Source organism: Stegostoma tigrinum, chromosome 18, assembly GCF_030684315.1.
Source record: "Stegostoma tigrinum isolate sSteTig4 chromosome 18, sSteTig4.hap1, whole genome shotgun sequence".
Classification (NCBI taxonomy): domain Eukaryota; kingdom Metazoa; phylum Chordata; class Chondrichthyes; order Orectolobiformes; family Stegostomatidae; genus Stegostoma; species Stegostoma tigrinum.
This window is the reverse complement of record NC_081371.1, coordinates 11,350,356-11,368,327: the sequence shown is the minus strand read 5'-3', so window position 1 is coordinate 11,368,327 and position 17,972 is coordinate 11,350,356. Positions and strand designations below refer to the sequence as shown.

The 17,972-nt window shown below is 43.4% G+C and overlaps 1 protein-coding gene across 3 annotated transcripts in view; it reads left to right on the top strand.

The window, feature by feature from the left end:
* Nucleotides 1-8,694: 8,694 nt before the first annotated feature.
* LOC125460805 (A disintegrin and metalloproteinase with thrombospondin motifs 20-like) overlaps nucleotides 8,695-17,972 on the top strand; it is a 357,534-nt gene continuing 348,256 nt past the window's right edge. For all 3 annotated transcript variants that reach the window (XM_048548796.2, XM_048548795.2, XM_048548794.2), the window contains exons 1-2: nucleotides 8,695-9,089; nucleotides 9,428-9,777. In XM_048548796.2, the coding sequence (XP_048404753.1) occupies nucleotides 8,999-9,089; nucleotides 9,428-9,777 (441 nt within the window). In that variant the 5' untranslated portion in view covers nucleotides 8,695-8,998. The remainder of the gene's footprint in view (nucleotides 9,090-9,427; nucleotides 9,778-17,972) is intronic.

Genomic DNA, 17,972 nt, shown 5'->3' with positions numbered 1-17,972 from the left:
TTTCTGCCTTCCATCCATCATGGCACTTTCCTTTTGCACTACACTGCACTGTTTTCTCTGCATCTGTGCTTGGATAAAACCTGCTACATTTCTAACTTTAAGATAATAAAATGTGAGGCTGGATGAACACAGCAGGCCAAGCAGCATCTCAGGAGCACTGCTTGGCCTGCTGTGTTCATCCAGCCTCACATTTTATTATCTTGGAATTCTCCAGCATCTGCAGTTCCCATTATCTCTGATACATTTCTAACTTTATCAAGTTCTGTTGAAAGGTGATCAACCTGAAATATTAACTCTTTCCATCTATGTTACCTGATCTGCTGACCACGTTTCCAGCATTTGCATTTCTTTTATTGAAGAATGGGTAAGAAATGAACCTCCCAAATTGCATATGTTACAAACAATGGGAACATATAATTCAATAATTGATCCACCTGTTACGGAGTTTTTCTTGTATGCAGTTGAGCTTACATTTCCCTTCATTCAAAATATTATTGATTGCCTCATGTCCAATTTTGCTCTCACCTCCTTTGATGTTCAGCATGATTTTCCAATAATTTCTCCATAGGGCTTAAGGTTGAGATTCTGACTTGTTGAAACTGACATTATATCAGTAACTACTCAAGTAAGTCACAGTTTGATATGGCGTATGGCAGCACCATGTCTGAAAATCTAGGCATAATCGCTCCATAGTTATCCTTTTCATTTCTGTGCTGCACTGAGGCCAGAACAAAGTAATCCCTCTATACTACTGGACCTCAGCTACTCAGCTGCAGGACCTTCCACTAACTTCTGTCAAAGCTAATTATTGTGTTATGGATTTGCTTTATAATATATAGAGAGAGAGAGTACCAAACTGTCAAAATTCATCAAATAGGGCTCAGTAAGATTTGATAATTACTTAAAAATACCTCTCATTTAATTTTTATTTGTTCAGTTATTTTTTGATTTCTTATTAATTTGTTGTAATCTGGTACAGTATTAAATTTCTGTCAGAGGGGAGAGATATTCTTTGAAGTTTGGGATAAAACTACACCAACAACTAAAACAACATAAAAAAGAACTTGCAGTTTGTTATGTTGGGTATACTATCAAACATACGTCGGCATATATTGCACATAATTTTACCTGAGGCCTTAATCATCATTAACTTGTGGCTTATGCCTTATATATGTGTCATAATTATTCAATTTGTTGCATTGAACTATAGTTTAATTTTATGTTTTCAACCCACAAACACGTCTGATAAAAGTAAAGCATACATAAGTGTAACTATGTAATTGGAGTGATGAGTGAGTTTAGACTGACTGTTCAGACAGATGATGCAGACAGCTTTCCATTCATGTAAGGAAAATGCTTTATCTGTTCTGATCCAAGTGTTAGATTGAATTCAGGACATTTCCTGAAGCTGGTCATTACATGTTCAACATAAAGCTTGTTTACTGTCATCTTTGTTTTGAGGAATCTGTGAGAGGTTTTGTGAGTGATTGAGATCAGCTGAGGTTTTGGAAATGAAGGCTTTCTAGCAACGGATCATTCATAAATTCTCAAGCAATCTTAGGGATCATTTTGTACTTCCATTTTCCCAAAAGGGAGCTTCTCTGGCAGAGAGGTATCCTGGAGATTGGCTCCAACTTTGTAAAACAAAAACTAGCACTTCATTACCTTAGGGCACACTAAAATGTTCTGCAGCAAATGGAGTATTTTTGAAGTGTAGTCACTGTTCTTGCATCCCAAATTACCTTCCACATCACAATGCAGCAGCAAAAAGTCCCTATGGTTTGATTATCACACATGCTTCTGAAAATAAAGCTGAAAACATAATGAACAAAAAAAAACTCAAGGAGTTGGATGGCCTATTCTACTTCTTCTGTTCCAAACTCCAGTTATAGATAAAAGATTAGTTGCAGCAGTTAACTTTTCAATCTACTTCTAGTATAATTAGTACTGTAATTATGATCTCAATCAATATTCTCTGTGTCCATGTGCACTCGTATGGTTCACACATTTAACCTGCATTATCTGAGGTGTCTCAGCCCAACAATGAACAGGAAAGTGAAGGTAGATATCTGGACAAATCGATTCAAAATATGTCATAACACACCTCTGGGGCAGTTGAGGCTTGAACCCTGGCCCTCACGTCAAGGTAGGGCCACACTACCACTGCATCACGAGACCCTTAGGAAAGTAAATACATGTCATATATATAATTGTAAAACAGATGTTCCCCAGCAGATAAAGTTCTTACTTCCAAACATTGAAAATGAAAACTACGTATGAAAATAAAAACTATGCACTCGGTCTAACTGAATGACATATTAATGCCCAGACAAAGCTTCTAAATTAGCTTTATGGACTGGCAAACTCTCAGACACTGGCTACACACTGTTTGGTTGCAAGTCACACAAAGAATGCTCTTACGCTCTGTCGCCATAATGTACTGCCGGACATAGGTGAAGGCCCTTATTATGTAGTAAGGTGAAACTAATTTTTCACAAGCAAACAGATTTTCAACAATAGAAGGATTGAGACAAGCTTTCAGTATAAATACAAACTAAGTTTTACAAATTCTTAGTAGCGACGAAACTACCCAAGAGGGAGTAGTGAAAGTGTTTTGTTAATTCAAGCTCCGTTCCTGACATTTAAAATTCAGTCTTTGAGAACAGACTAAACGTAGTGTTTTTGTTGTCTACACTTTTCAATTAAAAAGTATCCATGTGACAAAAAACAGTTTTTGAACATGGAGCTTTACTTCCTGTGATAAGGTGTCATAATTGCAAAAGCCTAAGTGGTCTAAGCTCAGGAGATCTCATGTTGGTTCTGTCTCAGTCAGAAGTCACATGATATCAGGTTATAATCCAAAAGGTTTACTTGAAATCACAAGCTTTTTGAACGCTGCTTCTTTGTCAGGTGAAGTGACTTCTGACTCTGTCCAGCCCAGACCAACACTGGCACCTCTACATCATCACTGTTTCTCTCTGCAATTGGATTGGGCACTGACTTTAATTTCTGAGAAGTGGAAAGTTGCTCTCCAATGATGGCTGTATCAATGGACATTGCTATTTTGTTGTGCTATATTTGTGGGAATACAGTACTTTCATATACATACAGTACCTTGTATGATTCGGGGTGAAGGTCAGCAGTCATTTTGGGTTGATTTCTTGCTTTGTGTCCCAGGCTGACCCTTCAGTAGAGTCTGAGAGACTACTGTTGGAGATGTTGTCATTTGGATGAAATATTAAACTAAGAGCTTTTCTACGAAGATCCCATGGGTCTATTGCAGAGAACAGCGAGGTAGCCTTCTCCAATGCCCAAGTCCACATTTATCCCTCAATAAAAAGTGATAAATTGAAAAATGATAAATTATTTGGTCATTTTTCTAATTTCTGTTTTTGGGACCTTGCTGGATGAAAATTGCTTGCTGTAGATTTTATATTCTAATAGTAACCATACTTTGAAAATATCTTGGAATCCTGAAGTCATGAAAAATAAATCTAGGTTCTTTCCATTAATGTTAGCTTAAATACACATGATACTGCGTAGCACAAATACAAAGAGAGGCAGCTTGTTATGGTTGTCAGAAGTGGCCAGTCAATGGGTTGATGTGAGGCTGTACATCACCAGACCATGTCTGTCTCACACCTACAGCATGTGCCGACCACATGTGCGCTAAAAACACCGCATGTGCGTTAATATGTCTCAAAATGGAACAGGAGTAGTTCCCAGTCAAGGCAGATACCCTTCTGATAGCGGGTCCCAGCACAAGAAGATAATGGTTGCTTCCAATGTAATTCCAGCAGACCGTGGTCAGCCCTATCAATTTAGGGCAACTAGTCAAGGGAGTTGCAGGAAAACAGTTTGGAAGATGCACAGATGTCACTCAGGGGTCTGGTCATCATTGTTCAGGTTTGTCCATAGAGTTCATTCAAGGGCATGGCCCATGGTCAGTCAGAGGGTTCAAACAACAAAGATCAAAGGGGTATTGCCAGGGGCGACTGCTGTGGGAGGAAAGCTAGGTAACATAATCGTGGGGATCGGAGGCAGCCTGCTGGGATGCAAAGGTGATAACAACTGTGAAAAGAGCCAACTCCATATTTAAACGTGAAGGTGAGAGAGCATTGAAGGGAAAGAGGTAATGTGGAAGTTGAGAGGAGTGGTCATTGATAGTGAACAGCATCCTGAATTTGATGGAAGTCAGTGACCTGCTGCATGTGTCATGTTAATGGAAAAAAGTCTGGGGCTGCTGGGGGTTAAGAAGGGAAATGAAGAGTTAGTTAGATGGGTTTGGTGGAGATGATAGAGAAGCTTACTAAGTGGGAATGCATGTATTTGGGGGCCCATCGAAAATAAGAGGCTGAGCCTGCAAGTCACTGCATGAGCAGTGAATGCTGTTTCCTACCATCGCTCTGTAAATAACAAGTGCACAACGAAGATGAAAATAGCCGTGACCCCACACAGAATGGATGGGGACTTTGCTTTTGAGCAATGTGAGGCCCTTCAAAGGACATCAGCATTACACAGTACAGCTGGAAGCACTATGTGCTGTACGTGAATCCGCGGCGTGAACCTGTAGAGTGCAGTCCAAACTCTGGCCTTAAGCCCTTAACCGTATTATGCAGTATTGGGAATCAATGCCATTATGGCTGTGCCACATAAGCAACCTATTCGTGGCCTGGAAAGATTGAACCCAGTTGCTAAAGTAATAAGCATTTTCCATATTCCCAGAGCCTACACATGTTGCAAGAGCTGTTCACTTCAAAACTTGAACTCTAGAACGTTGTGTAACATTAAATGCAGTGAGGGTATGTACCTTCAATCTTCTAGTTGTGGCTAGACAGACATTCACTCCCACAACTGATAATGGAAGGTCCACGTGTTTATAAATGTAGTAATATATTTACCATGAAGTATCACCAAAGTCGCCTACGTGCCCTTTCTCTTCCATTATGCCACAGTGCAGTCCCAGGCTCTGCAGTTATGGTGTAGGGCTCTTGCTCTCCAGAGAAGCTCATTGGTCTTAGATGTTTGGTTGGGCCATCCTGGGGCGCCGTTGATATCTAGAGGGGCCAAACCACCTGAGTGTGGCCTGCCCAGAAGCATGTGCCTCCAGCTTGGCTTTTGAACTCTTAAACAGCTGAGAGTGGCAGGAAGGATAGAGATAGAAATCATGGCCACCTCTACAGTGTCCTGGGGGTGTTGGGGGGAGGTGTCTGTATGTGATGTCTCCTCTGACTGGGTGCCTAATGGCACCAACCTGACTCTTTGTGAGGAGAGGGGCATCTGGAGTGGGGTCAAGGTCCCTTAGTCCCTGAGCACCAATACTGGAGTCTTGGAGTGCAGGTCTATGTGTGTAACCAGTAGACTCTGAGAATGCTAGACCTGGCTTTCCACTGGCAGCCACCATGGAGGCAGTCAGATGGCTGCATGCCTGAGGCAACAGTTGCCCAGTGTGCCAGACAAACCTGCCCACTGCCCCTGCCTCCTATTCTGCATTGCAATGAAGATTTAATGGCCAACACCGTGGTGTCCTCTCCTCCCTGGGGCTGAGTAGACACCTCATCTCTAGGAGTCCTCCAATTGACAGCGACCTGGGCAATTTCTCTCATTACCAGCTGACGTGGCAGTGATGTATTCACCAGCATGTGCTTACGACTCTAACCGATCTAACTACTGAGGTGTCTGCATTGGAGTGTGTGGGAGGCAGCCTTGCTGATACATTGTCAGAGATGGTGGAGGAGGAGATGTCTTGGCTGCAGAGACCATACTGATACAACCCGTGCCTGCGAGAAGTAAAAGAATGTATCATGAACAAGTATAGAAGTCCCCACCGGCAGGTAACGAATACATTCACAGTGGAGGTAATGGGACAGTGACGCAGCAATAGACAATGCTTCTTACTTGGTGGCTGGAATGTGGAAATTTCTGCATCATCACAGGATTGGGCTCAGTTTTCATTGGCGAGATCCAACATCCTCACTTCATAAGGGGTGGGGAGACCAATGCTGGATGCCCTACCACCCAGCTTGGACAGTTGAAGCCTATTATGAAGCTTTTTCTCCCTGAATGAAAGAAAAGGAGGGATTGAGTGAGATGGAAGTGGCTGGCAATGCTGTTAGTGGTGGGGGGGAAGTTGGGAGGTGGCTTAGGTAGGCAGTGGAGAAGGCCTGCAAGATTAGTACTCTGGAGGTTTGGGTTCGATTAGAGCAAGTGAGGGAAGATTTTGCATGCTTTAATGAGAGTGATAGTGCATGAGCCTTGGTGGGAGATGGATGTAGTCACCAAGATAATGAGTGTGTGGCAACACAGAAAGTGGTGCCACTTACTATAGCAGAGTGAGGAAAGTTGTTGACTTTCTTGCAACACTGCTAGGTGTTTCTCTGGCTAGTTGAGCTCACTGTGGCAAGGGTGACAACCATAGACCAGGCCTGCTGGTCTATGTAGTCTGGTAGCAGGGCCTCCTCTGGCAGACTTGGGAGAAGAGAAAGGCCCCCTCCATGCAGGATGCCAGTTTTTCCTTATCTGTCATGTCCAAGGCAAATGACACAAACCGTGCAAGGGAGCCCAGGGCTGACAGTGCTGGACTCAGTGCTAAACGGTGTTTGAAATGTAGTGCAACACCAGGAATCCCACAAGGACCCAGCTGTGGTGAGTTGGAGAAATGTGCTGCATGACAAATGAGGCAAATTAAGGATGATAGCATGATGGACCTTATGAGGGAAAGAAATTCTCCATGCCAAAAGTTTGCCAGAACTAACACAGCCTATTCCTGGTATTCAACCCAGAATATTGTGACAATAGGTATGAACCCTAATATATTCGAGCCATTTCTGTTCCTTTTTTGTCTTTTTTTTGGAAGACCGCAACCGAGACAAATTAACTGCAAGTGCAAATTCAATGTTTGGCTGTGTAAAAGATCTGTGTGCCTGTTCAAATGTGACACCTAAAGGTGCCAAAGAAATTTCAATCATATTGGATTGTGATCTCTTGTGAGTAAGAGGTGAGGGGTAGGTAACCACACTGCTGCTCAACAGTAAGACACTGACTTGCATTTCAAACTGCAAAAAACATTGTGCTTTTCAATTTGAAAAAATGGGAGGACAGGGATTAACCATTAACTCTACTGGTGTGAACCAGTGGGATTGAATATCCTTGTGTGCTCTGGGTTAGAGCATTAGGCAGTTACATTTGAAGAATTATCCACTTGTTAACCCTGTATTGTAAGTACATGCTGTCTCACTCCAAGTATTGCAAAAAGCATCAGAATAAAAGAACTTCCATCAGTCTACAAAACCTGGAATCGCAAAAAGCATCTATTTAGCTGCCAATATCAACAGCACCTGTACAGCAGAATAACAGTTGTTATACCACCTTATTTGTTCTCTATTAACAACTGAGACCGAACTTCTATTATTTTGGACTCACCTCTTGCGTAAAAGCGATACGGTGGCTCAATGGTTTGCAAAGGGTGACAACGTGGCTAACAATGCCGCCTCCTGGCATCAGGCACCGGGGTTTGTATCCAGCCTCAGGCAACTGTCTGTGTGGTGTTTACGCGTTCTCCTTCTGTTTGCGTGGGTTTCCTCCCACAGTCCAAAATGCATAGGTTAGGTGAGTTGGCCATGCTAAATTGCCCCAAAGTGTCCAGGGATGAACAGGCTGGGTGGGTTAGCCAGAGTAAATGTAGATTTTGGGGATAGGGTGGGATGTTATTTGGAGGGTCCATGAAAACTCCTAGAACCAATGACCTCTTTCTGCACTGATGGGATTCTATGAAACACATTTCTCATCTTTCTTTGTATAAATATGTTAATATTTCTTCTCAGTCTTTTTTTGTTGGTTTGTCAAAGCCTGGGTAAACTGGCTCCTTTTTTTGAAAGCATAAGTTCATCTGGGTTTAGGAGAAAGGTATCTAGAAGGGAAGGGATGTGTTTATATATGAATCTTGTGGCACCCAACAGAGGGGCTGGGTAGATGAGGGAGAGAATCCAGCTCATGCCTCCTTGTGCGGGAGTTTAAAGTTAAGGCTATCAAGTCCAGAGCTGTAACAACTTGGGGAACCTCTGTTGGTTACAGTAGAAACATAGAAAATGGGGGCGGATAGACAATTCGGTCCATTAAACCTACTCCACCATTCAACAGCTGGTCATCTATGACAATGCCATACTCCTCTCTCCCCCATAGCCCTCGACACTTTCAGTTTCTAGAATTGGCCAGAGTTCTGGGCAGAGAGTCAGTGTTAGCAGGGTTTCACTGGAACAGAGTTTAATAACATGTATCACGCCAGTCTTTCATGTTCTCTTGCTGAGAATCGTCTTTTGCATTCAGAGCGAGATTCAAGTAACTGATTATTACTTCAAAGACGTTAGTACTGCAATTCACAACAATAAACTCAGCTCCCTGTACATTCATTCCTACTTTGTTGGCGTGAATGTTTCGCAGATGCAAACGGCGTTGGAAGAATACCGCACGTTCAGTGCTCCCGGCACGGGAACTGCTACCGAACACAACAAGGGCTCGTTATTTTCAAGTGGTGTCTAGCGCAGCCCGGGTTTCTGGCTGTAGAAAATAAGGGTTAAACTCTCTGGAAGTGAATGCAGCGCCTGTCTCAGGCTGCAGAGGCGGATTGGGGAGGTAGCCAGCAAAGAGGCGGGGTCCGGCTCGTTTGATGTGCGGGGCTGGTCGAGAGAATGAATGGATGTGCAGGCAGCTCACACCATCCCCACCGGTCGGCGGGCAGAGTGAGAGCCGCTCGCTGAGGGATGCACAAGGCAGGGCGAGCTCTGTGTGCCTGGCCCCGAGCCTGCTGCTGAAATGAGTCCGTGTGGGCAATGGGCGCAATCGAAGGGGGGTTCGCAGCGCTGGATGTTACAGCAAAAAACATTTACGTAAGCGACAAGGCTGCCCCTCCTGACCGTCCCAGTGCTGCTGCGGGCAAGTGTGAACCCAGTGCATTTCGTGTGTTAGACTGGAGAAGGTGCCGGAGACCCCGGGGGAAACCATGCAGTTGGTGATTTGGGTAGAAGGGCTGCTGTGTCAACTGTTTGTATTCATACCTCTTACTCGAGAATTACGTTTACATCCTAAACAAGGTACCGTGGCTTTATGGTTTCAGATCCGGATGGGGAATGAGTTTAGATGTAAGATATAACTGTATGCACACAACACCCTATCGTCTATATGATAAACTTTCGAATAGGTGAATATCCCGAAGGTGTGTTTTACATTTAATTTAATTTGTTATTGTCACGTAAGGTGAAAAGGATTGTTTTGCAAATCACTGTACAATTATAAATGATTCGCACTGGATTTTCACACTATTGTTAACATGGTACTCTATATTGATTAGCAGGTATGAGAAAGTAATGTTTGAAATTGTCTTCACTTTTGACCTGACGGGGAACTTACAAGGGTGTTAAACTCCTTTCAGAGAACTTCATCAGGCAGCTGAGCTCCTATGAGATCACCTCTCCGAAGCGGCTCAACGATTTCGGAGAGGCTTTCCCGCACACCCATCACTTCAGGAGGACGAAGCGGAGCCCGGACTCGGAACCCTGGGCCTCCCGGACTCACTACCAGCTCCACGCCTTCGGGCAGCTGTACCGGCTCAACTTGAGCGCTCACTCGGACTTCATCGCCGCCACGTACCGGGTCAGACACTTGGGCAGAGCGGAGCCTGGCAGCCTGCGCTCTGACTCTGATCTGAAACACTGTTTCTACAGCGGGCATGTCAACTCGGAGATGCAGCACACCGCGGTGGTCAGTTTGTGCACTGGCATTGTGAGTATACTGGGCCGACTCTGTGGCGAGAGGCTGGGCTTTAGCGGGGAAGGGAGCTGATTGCTCAGCGACAGACACAGTGAGGGCAGCAGTCAGCGGTGGAAGGGGACGATCCGTAGTTGGAAGGCGGGAAGGTTCAGAAACAAAAATTGCTGGGAAAACTCATCAGGTCTGGCAGCATCTGTGGAGAGAGAAAACAGGGTTTCGGTTCCAGCGACCCTTCTTCAGAACTGAATGTTCAATATATGTCACTGCAGACCTCCGAAGGAAGTAGGGCTTGAACCCAGTCCACCTAGTCCAGAGGCAGGGGCTGCACCACAAATTGGGGTGCCCAGGAGAATCAGGTAGTCATTATGTGGAGAGCTGGCTTTACAGCAGCCCGGCGTGGCTCATCCACTATTTAGGGATGGGGTGATTCCAGCTTTTTTTGGGACCTTGTTATCGCTGTCACTGGGTGTACGGTTTGGTGTGGACGGCTTAGTACCGCTGTTCAACTTGCAGGGGGAGGGGGGAGAGCGTGGATCGAGCAGTTCGATGAGTTGAAATGGGTTCAGCTGCTGGGCCGAGCGGATACGGCACGTCCGCGCAGCGGCAGGCGGCTCTTCAGCGGGAGACCCGGCTTGTCACTCTCTCAGCCCCAGAACCATCTGATCGGCGGCGGCCAGACAGGACCTTTTTTTGAAAAGAGAGGCGATTGTCTCTTTCTGGCTGGCCTGTTTTTAATTGCCAGAAAACAAATTTGCACGGCAATTTCCACGGTAATTACAGCAGTCAAATTCTCAGCCTTCTCAAATATCCCCTGTGCCTGTTCTAAATTAAACATGCTATACGGTTCGAAAGTATGCACCACACTCGCAGTGTTGTACATTCAACAAATGGGAAAGGAGAGGACACTGTCCAAGTCCCAAGAGGTAAGACTGGCAAGTGGGCATGACCTAGTGCATTTCTGTTCCATGGTCACAGCTAATTCTAAGGATCACTTGAGCAAGGGGCTCGGTCTGTTTGCTACCAATAGAGTTCAATTAGAGCTGCTTTCGAATCCCAGTTACACTCTTTCATTTGTTAATTAAAAAAAAGCAATAACTCTGGTACGAGGTGGACTCAAAGAAACTTGCCTGTAAGTGCTAACACAAGTGTTAGCACTTGTGTTCAATTCTTTGGTTGCATTTGGGGGCTGGCAGGTCTCTGTTCTCCAGGGGGACACTGAAGAGGTCATATTTAGCCAGATGTGCTTCCTGGAGTTAGCAGAGCTGAGGTAACACAGAAAAATACAAACCCACAAATGGTCACATCATAGATAGAGATAATGGGAACTGCGGATGCTGGAGAATCTGAGATAACAAAGTGTGGAGCTGGATGAACATAGCAGGCCAGGCAGCATCTTAGGGGCACAAAAGCAGATGTTTCTGATGAAGGGTCTAGGCCCGAAGTGTTAGCTTTTCTGCTCCTGAGATGTTGCTCGGCCTGCTGTGTTCATCCAGCTCCACACTTTGTTATCAATGGTCACATCGTATACTTGGCGACAGAGAGTAGAGACATTGAATAGTAAAACTATCAATGTTTAAAACACCAAAGAAGTCCATTTGCTCCATCATGTCTATCCTAGCCATAAATATCTATTCAGCCTAATCCCGATTTCTAGCTCTTGGTCTGTAGCGCTGTGGCTTATAGCACCTTATGTATGTGTCCATGTCATAGAGTCATTCAGCATGGAAAGAGAGTGTTTGGTCCAACTCATCCATGCTGACCATGTTCCCAAACTAACCTAGTCTCATTTGCCTGAGTGTGACCAATTTCTTCCAAACCCACAATCTGTTTTTAAAAATAAAAAGTTGCCCGTCATCATCTTTCTCCTCTCACCTTAAAAATATTCTCCCTAGTTTCGAACTTTCCCCACCCAAGCGGAAGGACCTTGCTGTTCACCTTATCTTTGCCCCTCATGATTTTATAAACCTCTATAAGGTCACCCATCAATCTCCTGTCCTGTGAAAAAAGTCCCAGCGTACTCAGCCTATTTTTATTGCTCAGAGTTTTTACCTAGACCATCTTGTGGGTGACAAATTTCTCCCCAGCTCTCCTTTAATCCTTTCATCAATATTCTAAAAGCTATCTCCTGGTTATTAACCACTCTTTTAAAGGAAATTAGATCCTCCTCATCATTTTATACATTTCAATAAAATCTTTCTTCAGCCTAGCCTTCCTCGATGTTAAAATACTCTATTCTTGACTCCATACAAAACACGCATTGGAGCATAATCAACTTTGTTTCCTGCTTCAATATTAATGGTGGGGAGCAAGGTGGGAGGATGGGGAGAAACCTGTGCAGGAGTGAATATAATCAGTAATGCTTTATGTGATCTGGCCCACCTTCTTGTTCCCCCATCCAAATACTGACAGCTGGAGAAGGCAGGATCATTGTAGAATTTCAGAATGCTAACCACCAGCGTTAAGACAGAATCCGAGGCATGAAACTAGAGAGTATCCGGCATCTGTGAGTTTTGTCCACTCCATAAATCTAAATTGAAAGCTTTACAAAGGCATTAGTGTCTCATTCAGTTGGAGTGAGTGTTAGAGAGACGCATATCTTTTCGTTCTTGGCATCCAGAAGCAAGAAGTTCATCTGGGGAGCAACTGTTGCTTGCATACCTACACTTGTCGGTCTATTAATGAACAAATAATCCACATTCAACTTGTGAACTGTATGAGTGACGTTCTTCCACCCATTTGCCAAAAATAAAGGTTTTGAAAGTATGTTGGCATGCTAATTGTATGCAGTGCAGTTTGGGAATGTTATTGCTACCAGACTTTGTTAACCAGCAGTGAAATTAGGAGCACAGGAATAGATCATCCATCCTCTTGAGCCTAATACCACTGTGTCCTGCTCTTGTCTGTTACATCATGGCAACTTACTCCATTTGCTCATCATTGTTCTGTATGCCGTGATACTTTGAGTCAAACAGAATTTATTAAACTCAAAGAAAACTCCAATGCACCCAGCATTCAAAGCATTTTGGGGACAAGAGTCCCAGATTTTTTTAATCCTCTGTCTGAATAAGTATGACCAAGATCACACTTAAATGGTTTAGCTAAGGGTTATAAATATGACCCTTGCCCTGGTTTTACCTCATCAAAGAAAATAGTTTCTCCTTATTTACCCTTTCAAATCTATTCGTTATTTTAAACAGCTCAAGTAGATCAACATTCTAAACTCAAGAATGTAACTCAACTCGATGTAGTGTTTAACTCTTTATGTTTAGTTATAATTCTGGTAAATGGTGAGAAGTTGGAAGTGATAAATCCTGAATGTTTCAAGGTTCTTATGAACACTTAATTGGCAGCTTACTGTAAAGGATTGTGGAAGCAAATATTGAAGCCCATTTATGCTCGTCATCTAAGGATAGAAAGCTTCCTTTTCTCATTAATGTGTTTTTATTAAATTTGGTCCTGTAGTCAAATCTTTCTGCCTCTTTCTTCCGAGTTTCGACAATCATTGCGAGCCCCTAGCTCCTTGAAAATGCATGGTGTTTCTCTGGCTGAATGTGTACCAGACACATTCTACAGTTAGTTACAAATGCTGCACACTGATTGCAGGACCTTCACTGAAGTCAAGATTGTAACAAAAATTATAGTTTTGGTTTGCTTCTACCCCTTGAGCACCTGATTGTGCTCAGGTGTTCATTCAATGTTGATGGTATTTGCTTCCCACATACACAATTAGCAATGGACTTTTGCTTTTGACACTGCTGGTCATTCTTGTCATTGAGGCCAAGTTTGAAGAACAACTTTGCAAAATATTCTAAACTCTATAGCTTTACAATCAAAATGTGCACTGCATGTTCAGCCTCTCCAGTATAATGACTATTATGACTCACAACTAAGTAATTTTGTGGCTATTTTATTATTCTCCAACTAGCTTATTTTTTTGCCCTCGAGGGCTACTGTTCACTGTGTATCATCCTTCATTTTAGAAGTTATAATTCTGTGAGCTGTCCTGAAGGCTTCTATTCATGCTAACTGATGATTTTTAGGCAGGAGGTGTGCACTTGCAATGACGTGATGGTTTTCCAGCTTTCTTCATGCTGGCTGTAAGGTGTGACCTAATTGAGGAATTCTATTGAGTTGGTCTTTCAAATAATATCACTTGAACTTTATAAATTTCTGGAGGCATGGACTTCTTGTTACGGGAAAGATCTCCAAGTCTAGGCTATCCTTCAGCATCTATTTCAAGCAGAATGGTAATTCCTGTCTGATCCTGAATAATTAGTTTCAGTAGGCTGTCTCCCATGAGTGGCTCAACCATAAACTCACCCATGGCCTCAGCCAATGTCCATGTCCGTACTCTTTCATGGGGTGATCAAGATGAGGAGAGCATTCTGTCTTGCTTAATTAGAACATTTGTAGTCTTTTTTTTTGATGCATCATATCACACTTAGTGATAGAGCTCTACAGCAATGAAACAGACCCTTCAGTCCAATTTGCCCATTCCCACCAGATATCCTAAATTAATTTAGTCCTATTTTCCAGTATTTGGCCCATATCCCTCTAAATCCTTCATATTGATATACTCACCCAGATGCCTTTTAAATGTTCTGATTGTGCCAGCCTCCACCACTTCCTCTGGCAGCTCATTCCATATATACACCACCATCCATGTGAAAAAGTTACCCCTGAGGTCACTTTTAAATCTTTACCCTCTCACCTTAAACCTATACCCTCGAGTTTTGGACTCTCCCACCCCAGGGAAAAAAAACTTTGTCTATTTACCCTATCCATGCCCCTCATGATTTTATAAACCTCTATAAGGTCACTTCACAGCCTCTGACACTCCAGCGAGAATAGCCCCAGCCTATTCAACCTCTCCCTGTAGCTCAAATCCTCCAACTCTGGCAACATCCTTGTAAACCTTTTCTCTTAAATCTCTTCATAGACATAAGATACAGTGAAGTATGTTGAAATGTAGTGAACAATATTGGATAGAACAGCAATCATTTTGTTCTGAGCTTTGTGGATTTTCTCTACATTGGTGTCTTTCAGCTTCAACAATATTCAAAGTATTTGTGTCATTCATTTTTCTTTCCTTTGCACATTGCCATGTCCACTTTTGAATATGTTGTTTCAAGTCATTTTGTGCTTTCTAAGTTGTTTCCTCTATAGCTTCTTGTTTGGTATCATCTGGAGGTTTGACCATTTTGCACTGAGCTTCAGAATCCAGGTCATTTAGATACATGAGATGCCATAGGGGCCCCAATGAATGTTACACATCCATTCAGCACTGCCCCCTCCTATCTCACCATAGCATGCCATGTTTTGTCATGCTGTATTAATAAGTAATAATATTCACATGAAGCTGTCTCAAAATACTTCTTGGAGTTGAGACAGATCGTTAAGGGTTTCTCCAGTCTGTCTCCAGTGAAGGCAAGGAAGTTGGTCAGGCATGAATTTTCCCTTCTGAATCCCTGACACTTGCTGCAGACTAGACTACCAACTGCTAATTGATTTTATAATATTATGGACAGTGACTGTTCATGAGCACAGGACAATTTAAAACACTTTTCAGCCAATTAAGTAATTTTGAAGTGTTGTTACAGTTTAAATGTCACAGTAATTTGCTCACAGCAAGATTCCACAAACATATCGTGATAATGATCAGATGATCTGTTTTTCATTGTGTCAGTTAAGGGATAAATGTTGACTAGCTCAACAAGGTAACACCCATGAGCTTTCTTGAGGTAGTGTCATGAGACCTCCTTTGCCCACCTACAGGTAAAACAGGTTTTTAACAGTTGTGCCCCTGTTGTTCCCAACTAAACATTTAAGTTTGCATCCACAAGGCAGCATATCTGATATCACAGTACCCAGCATCAGCTGTGTTTTGCCTTTATAATGTCCTTAATGCTCGTTCCTCATGTAATAATGGATAGAATCTGTTTACCCTTCTTAATTATGAGTTTTACCTACATACTAATGTTTTCTGACCCTTGCACAAAAGCACCATAATCCTGCTGCACTTCAGAATTCTGTAGTCATTGTCCATTTCAGAAGTAAGGCATTTGATAAGGTTCCCCATGGTAGGCTCATTCAGAAGGTCAGGAGGAATGGGATACAGGGGAACTGAGCTGCTTGGATACAGAATTGGCTGGCCAACAGAAGACAGCGAGTGGTAGTAGAAGGAAAATATTCTGCCTGGAAGTCAGTGGTGAGTGGTGTTCCACAGGGCTCTGTCCTTGGGCCTCTACTGTTTGTAATTTTTATTAATGACTTGGACGAGGGAATTGAAGGATGGGTCAGCAAGTTTGCAGACGACACAAAGGTCGGAGGTGTCGTTGACAGTGTAGAGGGCTGTTGTAGGCTGCAGCGGGACATTGACAGGATGCAGAGATGGGCTGAGAGGTGGCAGATGGAGTTCAACCTGGATAAATGCAAGGTGATGCATTTTGGAAGGTCGAATTTGAAAGCTGAGTACAGGATTAAGGATAGGATTCTTGGCAGCGTGGAGGAACAGAGGGATCTTGGTGTGCAGATACATAGATCCCTTAAAATGGCCACCCAAGTGGACAGGGTTGTTAAGAAAGCATATGGTGTTTTGGCTTTCATTAACAGGGGGATTGAGTTTAAGAGTCGTGAGATCTTGTTGCAGCTCTATAAAACTTTGGTTAGACGGCACTTGGAATACTGCGTCCAGTTCTGGGCGCCCTATTATAGGAAAGATGTGGATGCTTTGGAGAGGGTTCAGAGGAGGTTTACCAGGATGCTGCCTGGACTGGAGGGCTTATCTTATGAAGAGAGGTTGACTGAGCTCGGTCTCTTTTCATTGGAGAAAAGGAGGAGGAGAGGGGACCTAATTGAGGTATACAAGATAATGAGAGGCATAGATAGAATTGATAGCCAGAGACTATTTCCCAGGGCAGAAATGGCTAGCACGAGGGGTCATAGTTTTAAGCTGGTTGGTGGAAAGTATAGAGGGGATGTCAGAGGCAGGTTCTTTACGCAGAGAGTTGTGAGAGCATGGAATGCGTTGCCAGCAGCAGTTGTGGAAGCAAGGTCATTGGGGTCATTTAAGAGACTGCTGGACATGTATATGGTCACAGAAATTTGAGGGTGCATACATGAGGATCAATGGTCGGCACAACATTGTGGGCTGAAGGGCCTGTTCTGTGCTGTACTGTTCTATGTTCTATGTAAGTGCCTTGCTTTTTTTTAAAAAACTTCTATCAAAGTGAATAACTTTACATTTTGCCATTTTATATGTCTCAAAGAGACCAAGAGCAATACAACACAGTAACAGGCCTTTTGGCCGTCCAGTCCTGCGCCAACACACTTTGCCCTTCCATTCTAAAACTGTCTTCACTTACAGGATCTCTATCCCTCTACTTCCCTCCTACTCATGTTCTAGTCCAGGTGTTCTTGCATGCTGCAGTTGTCTGCTTCCAACACCCCTCTGCCTGTGCATTCACTCGCTCTCAACCCTTGGTGTGAAAAACTTCCTTCGCACATGTCTTTTAAACGGTTCTGAGGAAGGGTCACTGACCCAATACGTTAACTCTGATTTTTTTTTATTCTCTCTCCACAAACACTGCCACACCTGCTGAGCTTTTCCAGCAACTTCTGTTTTTGTTCTTTTAAACTTCCGCCCCGTATTTGAACCTGTGTCCCCTAGTAATTAATGCCTTCCCCCTCAGTAGAAAGCCTTACACTTTCTACTCTATATTCATGGTACCTGCCAAATGTTTGCCCACACACTCAACCGTCTGCATCTTCCTCATGTCTTCACAGCATACTTTCCTATCTATCTATCTAAATGTAGTTACCATGGCTTAATGTCCCTCATCTAAATCATTGATATAAATTCTAAGGTTTTGGAGTAGATTTGTAGCTCGGGTTGTGGGTGTTGAGATTGGTTTGCTTACCGAGCTGGTTTGTTGTTCCGCAGACGTTTCATTACCATGCTTTGTAACATCCTCAGTGCAGCCCCTGATGAAGCATCGGTGTGTTTTCCCACCTGGCTTTTAAACTCTGGGGTCCGTTGCGATGGATTGCCTCACTTCTGGGTTTCCTTCGTAGTGGAATGTATATGAGGTTGAGTTCAACCTGTTTATTAATGGCATGCTTTGTGGAGTGCCGAGCCTCCAGGAATTCTCATGCAAGTCTCTGCCTAGCCTGTCCCAGCATAGACTGCTGCATTGAGGATGTTACCC